A 12,874-nucleotide genomic window follows, 5' to 3' on the forward strand; every position below is an offset into this window, starting at 1 on the left:
TGCATGATGAGCATGCAGGATGAGTGCTGGACTGACTGGTTTTTAACAGGAGCTGCTGATCCCTTAGGGCAGTAGCTCAGCTGATGCTTTGATGGACAATGGGAAGATTAAAGCTATTGTCACCCAAATAGAGCAATTAGGTTTGCAGGGAGGGGGAGATCTTCTCTGAGCAGGGTGGTTTGCTGGCTGCTGGAATGATGCTGCTGTGCTGTGGGCTTCTGCCTTGCTCAGCAGTGGTGTGGGACCCCCATCCTGCTTCCCCCATGTTGCTGAGAGAACTTCTGAGGTCCTAAAATAAAAGTTCAGGAAATATTTCCTTGCGATTTGCAACTGGGAAGAGGGCTGTGGTGCCGCTGGGCTGCAACTCAGATTTGCCGCTGGGCAACTTTGATGCTGCCAAAGTCAGCCTGTTGGGAGAAACAAGGAAGGAAACATCCTCTGGCTGGGGGAGGCCAGCCAATATTTTAACTTGAGAGGACATTTAAATGTGTTTCTACATCTGTGTTATCCTTTCACCTTTGGTTGCACTCTGGTTTGTCAAGTGTGGGAGCTTTAATTGGGGCTGTGGTGCGAAGTTAACAAACCCAGCTGCTGTGGAGGTGTGACCACGGTCTTCTCACCTATTCCTGCAAAGAAGCACCCACTGCAGGTCGTGTTCCTGCTCAGATAAAATCCAGATTGGAAAATCCAATGTACAAGGCCACAGGTTAAGGCAAGAACTGCAGCACTGGGCAAGTCCAAAGGTCTGCCCAGCTTTGACCCTGCTCTCCGGCTTGAAGAAAGTGCCCCTACCCTGCCCTGCCTGTCTCTGCAGCCGATGTGCCAATGTCAACATTGGGGCACTGCCCTGCTTTTCTTTAAGAGGAGGAAGCTGGGACATGTTTGTGAGGACCTGCGTCTTCCCTCGTGACTGAGTTCATCGGAGGTGACTACCTGGCCAGCTCTCTCCAGCTCGGGTGGATCCTGGCAGGCCGTTTCTAAAGGCTGTGCAGCTCTTGCTGGGGGAACATGTGGGCAGACGCCAAATTCAAACAAGTGGTGACTGATGTCGTTGGAGGCAGCAACTCCAAGTCAGCAATATGAAGACAAAATCCACAACCTCTTCTGCGTTCCCGTCACTTCCTCAGTCTCAGAATGGCAGTGCTGAGAGGTGATAGCTCTTGGATGTATTTTTCTAAGCTGCCTGCAGTGAGAAATCCACCTCCCTTTCTACCCCAGTATCACTGTAGGGCTTTAGCTACAGTGGGGTGTCCAGGTGTGGAAGTTCAGCACAGTGTAGGTACAAAAGAGTAGGAAGGCAGGAGGAAACCCCACCTGTGATGGGTAACCTACTTAAAACACCAGGCAATTAAATTCTTAATTGGATTGAGCTGGATTGTCCCTGTAATTGTAGGTGAGCAGTGACCCTGCACTGCTGCGGCAGTAGTGATGGCTTCTTAATTGTAGCCGTGGTTGCATCTCCAAGTCATTATTTCTTTTTGAAGCATAGAATGCTAAAGATGCTCTGGTTCCCACCCCCCTGCCCTGGGCAGGGACACCTCCCACCAGCCCAGGTTGCTCCAAGCCCCGGCCAACCTGGCCTTGAACCCCTCCAGGGATGGGGCAGCCACAGCTCCTCTGGGCAACCTGGGCCAGGGGCTCACCACCCTCACAGCAAAGAATTTCTTCCTCACATCTAATCTAAATCTCCCCCCTTTCAGTGTAAAACCCTTCCCCCTCGTCCCGTGGCTCCCCTCCCTGCTCCAGAGTCCCTCCCCAGCTTTCCTGGAGCCCCTTTAGGGACTGGAAGGGGTTGGAAGGTCTCCCCGGAGCCTTCTCTTCTCCAGGCTGAACCCCCACAGCTCTCTCAGCCTGTCCTCCCAGCAGAGGGGCTCCAGCCCTCCCAGCATCTCCAGGGCCTCCTCCGGCCCTGCTCCAACAGCTCTGTGTCCTTCTGCTGTTGGTGGCCCCAGAGTGGGGTGTCTGTCTCCCCCGAGCGGAGCAGAGGGGCAGAATCCCCCCCTCGCCCTGCTGCCCACGCTGCTGGGGATGCAGCCCAGGCTGCGGGGGGTTTCTGGGCTGTGAGTGCACATTGCTGGGTCATAATCATTTTTTTCATCCACCAGTATCCCCAAGTCCTTCTCGTCAGGGCTGCTCTCAATCCATTCTTCCCCCAGCTTGTGCTCTGCCGGGGGTTGCCTAGGCCTAGGTGCAGGACCCTGCACTTGGCCTGGTTGAACTTCATGAGGTTCGCACAGGCCCACCTCTCCAGCCTGTCCAGGTCCCTCTGGATGGCATCCCTTCCCTCCAGCATATCAACCGCCCCATGCAGCTTGGTGTTGTTGGCAAACTTGCTGAGGGTGCACTCAATCCCACTGTCCACGTCACCGACAAAGATGTTAAACAGCACTGGTCCCAGTACTGACCCCTGAGGAACGCCACTCGTCACTGGTCACCTCTTGGACATTGATCTGTTGACCGCAGTTCTTTGTGTGCAGCTGTCCAGCCAACTCCTTACCCACAGAGTGGCCCATCCATCAATTCATGTCTCTCCAATTTAGAGACAGGAATGTCATGCGGGACAGTGTCAAGTGTTTCACACAAGTCCAGGTAGATGCCATCAGTCTCTCTTCCCTTACAATGCTGTAACCCTGTCGTAGAAGGCCATCAATTTCTCAGGCACAGTTTGCCCTCAGTGAAGCCATGTTGGCTGTCACCAGTCACCTCTCTGTTTCCCATGTGCCTTAGCATGGTTTCCGGGAGGATCTGCTCCACGATCTTGCTGGGCACAGAGGTGAGACTGACCAGCCTATAGTTCCACAGGTCTTCCTTTTTTCCCTTTTTAAAAATGGAGGGTATGTTTCCCCTTTTCCAGTCACTTGGGACCTTCACGGGACTGCCATGACTTATCAAATACAACAGATAGGGGCTTGGCAACTTCATCCTCCATTTCCCTCAGGATCCTTGGATGCATCTCATCAGGTTGCATGAACTTGTGCACGTTTAGTTTCCTTATATGGTCTTGAACCTGATCTATGGTGGGTGGTACTTCGTTGTCCCAGTCCCTGCCTTTAGATTCCGTGAATTGGGTGGCGTGGCTAGAGCACTCGCTGGTGAAGACCGAGGTGAAAAAGTCCTTAGTCCCTCAGCCTTCTCCATGTCAGTTATAGCCAGGTCTCCCGTTTCACTCATCAGGGGGTTACAGTTTCTTTCATCTTCCTTTGTTGTCCTGTGTACCTGGAGAAACCCCTTCTGTTATTTTTCACATCCCTGGCCAAGTTCAGCTCCAGCTGTGCCTTGGCTTTCCTGATCCCCCCTCCCTGCACTCCCCTCTTGGGCCATATCCCTATCACTTCCCCAGGATGTGTATCCCTGTCTACACTGCCTATGCGTTTTGGTTTTGCGTTTAAGTTTGGCTAAGAAGTCTTGACTGAGCCAAGCTGGCCTCCTGCCTCCCCTGCCCAACTCCCTGCACGTCGGGACTGAGAGCTCTTGTGCCCTAAGAAAAATATCTTTCAGTATCTCTCAGCTCCGGTTTGCTCCCTTGCCTCTGAGGGCAGTTTCCCAAGGGATCCCATGCACTAGCGCCCTAAACAGCCGAAGGTTTGCTTTTCTGAGGTTTAGGGTCCTGACTGGTTTTCACCCACCCTGTACCTGTCACGACTGAGAATTTGACCAGGGCATGATTGCTGTAGCCCAGGCTACCTCCAGTCTTCACCTCTGTGATAAGTTCTCCCTCATTAGTGAGCCACAGGTCCGCCAGTGCCTCTCATCTGGTCAGGCCCTCCGTCGCCTGTGCTAGGAAGTTGTCCTCAATGCACTCCAGTAGTTTCCTGGGCCGTGCGTAGTTTGCTGTGCTGCTTTTACAGCAGATGACCAGGTGGTTGAAGTCCTGTATCAGGGTCGGGGCCTGCCAGCGTGGTGCTTCCTGCAAATACCTGCTGTGCTCTTGTTTTGGGTTGGGGGAAGACAATCTGCCTGACTTTGTTGCACGTGGAGAATAATGAGCAGCATGGCTCCTATGGGGGAAAAGACCTTCTCCTCGCTTCCACACTGATTTGAGGATTTGCTGTGTACCTGCAAACCGCAGAGTAGACCCCAAAGCCACCAGACCCCCCAGCTCTAAGCTACTTGCCCGACAAAGTGGCCTCCTGGTCGTGCTGAAAGCATCCTGGCCATGGGGAACAGTGGGGTGAGCTTGCGTCCTGCCGACTGCTAAATGATGGGCTGGCCCCCGTGCTTTGTTGCAAGGCAGACAAGCAAATTGTTCCCAGACAATGCTGGCCCAGAAAAAGGGCTTTCCGTGTGGCCACCAGTGCTCAGGCACATCGTCATCTGGCCCTGCAGAGAGCACGGAGGGAGATCGGTGCTTTCTTAGCAGTTTGCCTCAATGTCAATGGCTGATTTCAGGCTCTTTGGCTGGTAAGACCACAAAAATCCTTTCCTAAAATCTCCTTGGGATACTCTGAATAGGAATGCTTTTCTGGTAAATAAGGTCAGATCAGTATGTCTGGTTTGTACCAGAGATTTAGTAATCCCCTCGTATATGATTTTTCTAACTGGTAACAGATTTGATGGCCAAGGAGTATCGTTTTCACAGCGTAAAGAAGGCACCACGCTCTCTACCGTGGCAGTAGTGTTTCCTGCCCTGCTCCCACCATGGCTGAGCCTGAAGCTTCGAGAGCAGGAGCTGTGAAGAAATAAACTGGCTTGCCAATTGGACAGTGCTGGCTGCTGAAATGAATGGAGTTTGCCCAGCGAGATGTGGTGGGGTCTGTCTGTGGGCACCTTCTCCTGTGAAGGCGAAAAGCAGAACTCCTCATTACCTTTTGTTATTCTCTGGGGCTCCTGATGCAGATTCAAACCCAGCGTGGTGACGCTTGGCCTGACTGCTGCTGCCGGGAGCCGGCTTGGTGCCAAAGCTCTTTGGTATTTCCACACCTGCCCCTTCCCAGAAGGGTGCTCCAAGCCCTGCTGTAGGCTTCTCTCTCCCAAACGTTACTGTGAGCTGCTGACCTCTAATAGCACAGACAGGCAGATGTTCCTCAGACAAGTTTCTCTGCCTTTCAGAAGCTACTGCCGCTGGTGGCAATGCTTGTTTTCTCTGCCACGTTGGCAGGGGAGCACCTAGATCTTCCAAAATCTGGAAAATTGCCTCTTCACTTGCCATGATGCTTAGGAGGAAACCATCAGCGTGGAGTTACTGCATCTGTAGAGAGGAGGTGCTCAGGTTGGACACCAGGCAGGTGGTGGGAGACCCTTGGACCGCGGCTCTGGAAGGTCTCTGCTGTGAAGGAGATCGCTCTCCCCCTGCTCGCCCTGCCGAAGCCTGGCTTCAGACAGAGCAGAGTGGTCCTGGCAGCTGGTGGCACTCACACCTGTACGTGCTGTAGCTGAAAGTAAACACAACTTCTCCAGGCTTTAGTTGGCAGCCAGAAATTGGGGTGGCTCTGCCGAAAATGTAAAGAGGGCAACTGTGCATGACTTGGGTGTTTTTTTTTTTTTTTAAGGAATGTCTCTTCAATTAACTTGTTTTAATGACTAATCTGTGTTATTGCTTCCAGGTCAGGGGTCATCACATTGCAAAGCTTGATCCTCTCGGCATTAGTTGTGTAAATTTTGATGATGCGCCAGTAACTGTTTCTCCAAACGTCGGTGAGAATTACTCTGCAAATTAATTCTAATGTAATTTAACTTTTTTACCCCTCCCCTCTTTTGTTTTTCTCCCTTTCCCCCCTCCCTCTTGGTGCCTGTTCTCCTTTCCATTCCTGGCCCATTTCATAGATACGAGGGCATCATGTAGCACAACTCGACCCACTGGGCATCTTGGATGCAGATCTGGACTCCTCCCTTCCAGCCGATATTATCACATCCACAGACAAACTGGGTGAGGGCTTTGAGAGCAGTTAGTGCTGCATTGCTTGAGCTCCTCTCTCTTTCACAGCTTTATAGGTAGATTGCTTCACCAGAAAGGGGGGAAAGGTCTTAAGTTTCCTTAGTAATGATCACTCTAAATTTATAGTCAACCGGCTGCTGTGGAGCAGTTCTGCCCCCCTCCGGCTGTCACCGTGAATGGGTCTTATGCCAAAACCCTATTGCCCGGCTCATGTTTCGCCTCCATCCGATGCCAATTAATTATGTCACTGAACTCGCTCATCCAGGGGTGGAAGCAATTGGAGAATCTTCTGGAAATGCGAAGCAGAGAGGTTTTGTGTTGGTGAGAGCTGGAGGTCTGTTCCCTCAGCTCCAGTGCTGCTTTTGGGGACCCCAAGAGCTGGGGGGAATGGGCTGGCTTCATCTCTGTGGGGCTGAAAAGCGCCTCTTGGCGTGCACCTGCGGCGATGCCCTGCCCTCATTCACTCCCAGCTTGCTGCAGCGTCTGTAAATCCCTTAATTTACCCCCTTTTGCCAAGACTGAGCTATAAGTCCCTGCTGGTGATCATAACAAGGAAGCTTCGGGATGTGTTCCCATCCGAGTAGAGAGGTGGAAATCCCAATGCTTTTGAGTGAAAAATGCATGAGTGTTGCACAGAAGTGTGTGTGGTGCCTAGGACTTGAAATCCTAATCTGTAAGTGCTTAAACTCAGCGCCTCTCAACGTGCTTTAGATTTGATCTCTGTGTTACGCTGCCATTCTTCTAGCTAGAACAAGGTCGCGGCGCTGAGCTCTTTCACCTTGCTGGTGCTTTCCAAGGGTTGTTACCCTGGCACTACGAGCGCTCGAGAGGCATGCTTCTAACTTAGAGTAGAGCAGCAGTAATGATTACTAACCTTGCACAACTGAAACAGCTGATCAGAACGTATGGTGCATGTAAATGATCTTGATTCCTTGTTCAGCTGCCAGTGCAGGGACACCAGCCCTGGACCTGCTGGACCTTCATACAGGACAACGTGTACTGGGAATGGTAGGGAAGGATTAGGTTTTGGTTGTCCCAACTTGCTGGATGATGGGGAATCTGCTTCACCCGGAGGTCTGGACTTCGGACGTGCTTGTCTGGAGGACCAAGCCCTGGCTGTGCCTTGGGAGCCGGCTGGCTCTGGGTTTGAGCAAGCCCTGTGCCTGGGAGGTTTTGATGGGAAGAGGTGGGGAGATGATGGCCAGGAACCCAGGTGCAGGAGAGGGCACAAGTGCTCTTGGTGGGCCCTGCGAGGGGAGCAGGGAGACCTTTCTGGTGACTTTGAAGCCACTCCCAGTGGCTGGGGAGAGGAAAGGGTGAGGAGAGCCTTTTCTAGCTCAGGGATTTTGGCCTCTATTATGGGCACTACGGTCCTGCTGAAGCCGAGCAGCTGAAGCCCTGTGCCTAGTGGACATGTTTCCCTTTTGAGAGGAGAGCTGGATCTGCCCGAAATCCAGAGCTGATGGCTGCAAGTGGTTGCAGTGACTGCTCTCCCTCCTGAGGAGAGGGAGCTGGGTGTGGGGACCAGAGTTACCATGCCACTCAGTAAGTCACAGACTCACAGGGTGGTTTGTGTTGGAAGAGACCTTCAGGGGTCACCTAGTCCAAGCCCCCCACCACCAGCAGGGACGCCTTCCACTAGACCAGGCTGCTCAAAGCCCCCTCCAGCCTGACTTTGAACACTTCTAATGATGGAGCATCCACAGCTTCTCTGGACAGCCCGCTCCCGTGTCTCACCACCCTCACCGTAAAACATTTCTTCCTTCTGTCCAATCTAGACCTACCCTCTTTCACCTTAATTCCCTTGCCCCATCTCCTGTCGCTACAGGCCCTGGTAAAAAGTCTCTCTGCACCTTTTTTATCAGCCCCCTTTAAATACCGCAGTAAGGTCTCCCTGGAGCCTTCTCTTCTCCAGGCCAAACACCACCAACTCTCTCGACCTTTCTGCTCAGCAGAGCTTTTCCAGCCCTGGGATTATTTTTGTGGCCTCCTCTGGACCCGCTCCAACAGGTCCATGTCTTTCTTGTGCTGGGGACCCCAGAGCTGGACACGGTGCTCCAGGCAGGGTCTCAGGAGAATGGAGAAGTGGGGCAGAGTCACCTCCCTTGACCTGCTGGCTGCACTTCTTTGAATGAAGCCCAGGCTACGTTTGGCTTTCTGGGCTGCAAGTGCGCAGTGCCAGCTCATGTCCAGTTTTTCATCCACCAGCATCTCCAAGTCCTTCTTTTCAGGGTTACTCTCCATCCATCCATCCCCAGGTCTGTGCTGGGACTGGGGATTGCCCCGACCCATGCACTTGGCCTTGTTGAACCTCATGAACTTCAAAGGGGCCCCTCCTCCAGCCTGTCCATGTCCCTCTGGATTGCATCCCTTCCCTCCAGCATATCAACTGCACCACTCAGCGTGGTGTCACCTGCACCAAGGGCTGACGGTGCCCTCAAACCCACTATCTATGCCGTACTGGTCCCAGTACAGACCCTGGAGGGATACTGCTCCTTCCTGGTTTCTGCTTTGGCATTGAACTCAGAGGACTGCTTCAGTGGGGATGGTCAGTTCAGAGGGCTTTTCTTCTGCTTTGACCACGTGGTTCCTCTGAAGCAAGGTGTGCTCCAGCAGCATCTTTGCTTCAGAGGATGAAGAGCCCAAGGGCTCAAAGTGATCCAAGAGCAGGTCTTCCCTTGGAGCCCCGACTGCAGAGCTGGGCTGACAGCATCGTCACAGCTGTAACAGAATCTGGGTAATGTAGTATAAGCTCCATTTCTCCTGCTCCCCCAGGGTGAGTGGTCACGAGCCCAGCAGTGTGACCCAGCCTGGCTTGCCACGGTGGAAAGTGTTCAGGCACGGCTAGTCCCGAGGCATCAGTTGGAAGAGAATCTCAGCCCGTGATCTCTGTGTCTGAGCCAGGCCTGAAGTGAAATTTCTCTTTCTTTGTGGCTTTCGTACTAACATATTTGTCATTGTGGTTCCTGGTGTTGATTTAATTACCAGGAATCCATGAATTGGTAGGAAATAATGAGTCCTGGGAACAAGCTCTGCTGGGATCAGCCGATAGCTCATGCTGGGGTTGTGTCCTGGGGTGGGACCCCAGACTGAAATGGCTGTGCCTAGTCAAAGGAGGCTTTATTATCTTGCTCTAAGTATTATTTATACTGAGTAGACTTTCCCTGGTATCCTCATCCTGGAAAACCTCATCAGGTCAATCTTAAAATACAACTTGGCGATCATAGCTTGCAAACAGCGCTCAGCAGGAGGGGAGGAGAGCAGAGCTGGTGCAGTGTGGGCAGAGCGTTGGCTGAGTCCAAGATCGGGTGTTGCCTGCTTGTGGCAGGGAAAGCCAATTTCTAAGCAGATCCTGCTGGCTTTTTTTTTGCTTTGAAAGAGTCTTTCTTAACACTTGACAGAGCAGTTAATAACAAGAGTAGTTTTGAAACTTGGAAACAATCTTGTTTCGTCTTTCTGAGCAGTGAAATCCTAAAAGGTCAACTTTTGTGGTGTGAGCTCTGCCACAAGCAGCTTAAACTGTGGCCGGGCAGTGCTGTAATTCAAAGGAGTTGCATGGTTAATCTCAGAAATCGATCTTTCTTCTCAATTGCCTTTTGTTTAGCAACTGGTTTGGATCTGGTTTGGAAGCTCTCTTTAGATTAAGCAGTGTGAGCTTTGGAGAAAAAGTAAGGGGAGGAAAGCCTGCCTGGGGGTACTTGGTCTGACGAGTGGTGGGGCCGGAGCCACCAAATTCCTCTTAATCTTGTCTTTTCTTTTTAAAAACCAAAATAATCTCATCCTGGTCCTCTACTGCAGCTGGTCTGGCGTGGTAAGTGTTGTAAAACAAGGACAAGATGACTGCAGAACTTGATGTGACCTGTCCAAGGAAATAATACCTTAGCACACTGAAATCCAGGTTGTGCGTGGAAGGCGGTGTGTGTCTGAGCATCCGTCTGTCTGTCTGTCTCTCTGTGGAAGCCAGCTGTTCCTGCCTCTTGCCCAGGGAAATTGATGGAAATCGTCTTCCAGCTCAGGAAGAGCCAGGCAAGCCCCTGCGGGGAGATGGGCCGGGAACACTGCCGCCTCCCCTCTCCCCAGCTTGGGACCTTGCTAACCAAACATCCCACCTAAATGTATGACTTTTCCCTGATAACCAAAAGAAGAAGTGTTTCCAAAGCCTTTCTTGTAACCCAGGTGAGATTGAGGCACTCGGGTCACCTAACCTAGCTGGGGAGCGCGCTCCGGTGACGCGCGCTGCCTGTCGCTCCGGCAGCCCTGCCTGCATCCGGCACGGCGTCCTGGCGCTCCTGCCTGCACTGAGCATACTCGAGAAATAATGGCATCGTGCGTGCCTGCCTCACTGTTGGGCTTCCTCATTAACGGCCTGCTCGTTAATACCCTGGTTCCCATTCTGCCTGTGCATGGGCAGCAGTGGTGCCTCCTTGGGGCTGACCCTGAAATCCTCCCAGTAGCGATGAGCAGAGCAAAACCCTCCGGGAGCAGATGTTGGTGGGAGGCAGCTCCCTGCTCTGCAGAGGATAACGCTCCCCTTGATGCAGTGTGATGGGATGATGCCTTTTGGTCGTAGCAGGTGAAGATGCCACGCTGGGCTGTCTCCCGTCTGAGGCGTGCGCGTGAGAGGAGATCTCAAACCATGCAGCTCAACTGCTCCCCAGTGATGTCCCCCGTTCCCCTCCCTACTCCTCCCTCCTCTCGCCGGACTTTCCACCAGATTTTCTTTTCCGACTAGTGCTTAGTCATCCTCCATCCCAGCCCTTTTGCCTCTGATGGTTTTTGACTGTATTTTAAATACTGTATTTTTTTGACTTGTGCTTTCCATGACTAGTTTTCACGGTTCCAGGTGGTTTTTTTTTACTAACTTTGACTGCGTCTCTCTATCTTCTCCCTTTCTGCACCCCCTTCCCTGCCCACCCCAGATCTTGCAGTGTTCAAGGAGCGGCTGAGAGTGTTAACAGTAGGAGGTATGCAATTAATGAGCCTTTAACCCTCTGGAGTGCAGGACTCTCTTTGAATAGGTTATTCTGGGCATGAACCAAACTGGTAAAGCGGTCCTTTCCAATCTTGCACCACTCTTGAGTTTTGTAACGTGTTTATTTTTAATTTGTCCCACTAAAAGTCTTGATGTAGGCGCTTGGTTAGTGATGCTTCACCTGTAGAGCTCCCCAATTTAGAGCCTCGCTGGCCTTTTCCATACTGTGTGTTTGCATGCCTAGCTTACTAGAATACATGTTTTTTGTGAACGTTAGTTTTAGGAGGCCTCAATCTCCCCGATTGGTTCGAATCTCCTAAAAATCCAAGCTGTCTTCTCCTGACTCTGCCCTGGTTTTGTCCCAGTGAAAATTTGGCAGCTCCTCCCTCGCTTTCCCCCCCCATCTGATCATATTGCTGCCTATAAATACTCAGCACTGTCAAAAAAGCTGGCAGGCTGCAGCAAAGCAGAAGCAGAGATGCTTAGAGCCTTGAAAACTCCTTGTAAAATCTGATACCCCACAAAGTGTGCCTGAGCCTTCAAACCGGTGTGGCAGAGCGAGCCGAAGCCTTCTGCCGCGGGGCTGGGAGCCACAGCAAATTACCGAGGCTTCCCTGAAACCTCCAGCAGGCAGCTTAACTGGGATGCTCTGTACTAATGCCGCCTCTCTCCAGGACTTCTGTATGGAAGGGAACCACAGAGAAGTCCTGGAGATGCGGGGAGAGACCCTCAACACCTGCCAGCTGTGGTTCGGTGCTCCCAGGCATGGCTCTGGAGCTGAGCTCCCCAGGGTCTGGCTTAATTCCTTCCCTGGGGACTAGCAGCGTCCAGCAGGGTGATGTGGGCAAGGGAGGGGATGGACATCGGTGGCAACCGGGAAAACCTGTGCTCCGGGCTTGCTGTGGATGTTCCCAGCCTCCGGCAAGTGCCATCCTTGAGGCTGCACAGGGATGAGCTGTGGCCAGCCCTGTCTCCAGCTCATCCTCCATTCCTGACCAGAGTGTGAGGGATCGACTCTTTTAAGATTAAATTCAAAGATGGCTTGGTCTGGAGGGGCCAATTTTTGCCACCCTTTGCCCGGGGAAAGGTGGTTTGCACAACCCTGCAGTGTTTAGGGGTGGCATCCCCCGTACCCTCCCTAAATGAGACCCCAGCTGGGGCATTGGGCTGGTTTGGAGAGAGCTGGGAGGAGCGGGGGTAACACTGCCTCCTCTGTGGCTCCTGCCCTGGCTTAGAGAACACCTCAAAACCTGGCTCTGTTGGGAGTGGGCAGCTCCCCTCACTCCCCCCGTTCCAGCCAAGCTCCTGCTTCAAAAGGATCTTGAGACTCCTCGGCTCTGCTTCTGTCTTGCTGCATCATTCAGCCAGTTCATGGTCCCTCCTCCTCTGTGCCTCAGTTTCCCCAAAGACAACCATGAGCTTCAGTGGGCGCTGAGGCACCTCTGATGGCTTTGGGGTACCGCGGAGCCACTGCGGGCCCTGGCAGGGACGTGCTGATGCTGTAACAGCAGCAGGCAGCAGCGGGGCTCATCGGCAGCTCTAAAACCCGACCTTCGGCTCCCAGCCCTGCTCAGCACCTTCTCCAGGGGCACCCAGCTACCCCCAGCCCTGCGTGCCATAAGTAGGAGCCGTCTATGAACCACAGGGTGCCAGCACCCAAAAAGGAGAGGGTTTGCTGAGCAGAGCTAGGCTAAACCCTGACTTCAAAGGCTGCTAATTGGGCGAGGGGGTATCTGGGCAGCAAAACCTTGGAGGGGCCAGCTGGCTGCCCCGATCCCGGGCTGAGCTATTCAGGAGAGTCCGTCGCAGAGCCCTGATGTCATTTTCTCTCTCGCTTCTCTTTCTCTCCCTCTTTGGGGTTTGTCTGTTTTAACCATTTCCTTCTCCACTTCGGCTCTTCATTTTTAATTCCCATCACGTGGTGACACCTCTGTTGTGCTCAGTGACTCCTCAATTCCTCTATTTCTTTTCTCTCCCCTCTGTTATAATTTGTGGTGTATTTTTTGCGTTCCTGGGGCTTCAAACTT

At 52.6% G+C, this 12,874-nt stretch overlaps 1 protein-coding gene across 13 annotated transcripts in view; it reads left to right on the plus strand.

The window, feature by feature from the left end:
* OGDH (oxoglutarate dehydrogenase) overlaps positions 1-12,874 on the plus strand; it is a 34,831-nt gene that overhangs the window by 10,040 nt on the left and 11,917 nt on the right. For 4 of the 13 annotated variants that reach the window (XM_074563468.1, XM_074563467.1, XM_074563470.1 and 1 more), the window contains 2 exons: positions 5,764-5,866; positions 10,795-10,839. In XM_074563468.1, the coding sequence (XP_074419569.1) occupies positions 5,764-5,866; positions 10,795-10,839 (148 nt within the window). Of the gene's footprint in view, positions 1-5,543; positions 5,635-5,763; positions 5,867-10,794; positions 10,840-12,874 lie in introns of all 13 variants that reach the window. The other 9 variants (XM_074563475.1, XM_074563477.1, XM_074563474.1 and 6 more) reach the window with 3 other exon arrangements.

The sequence above is a fragment of the Larus michahellis genome, chromosome 20, assembly GCF_964199755.1.
Source record: "Larus michahellis chromosome 20, bLarMic1.1, whole genome shotgun sequence".
Lineage (NCBI taxonomy): Eukaryota > Metazoa > Chordata > Aves > Charadriiformes > Laridae > Larus > Larus michahellis.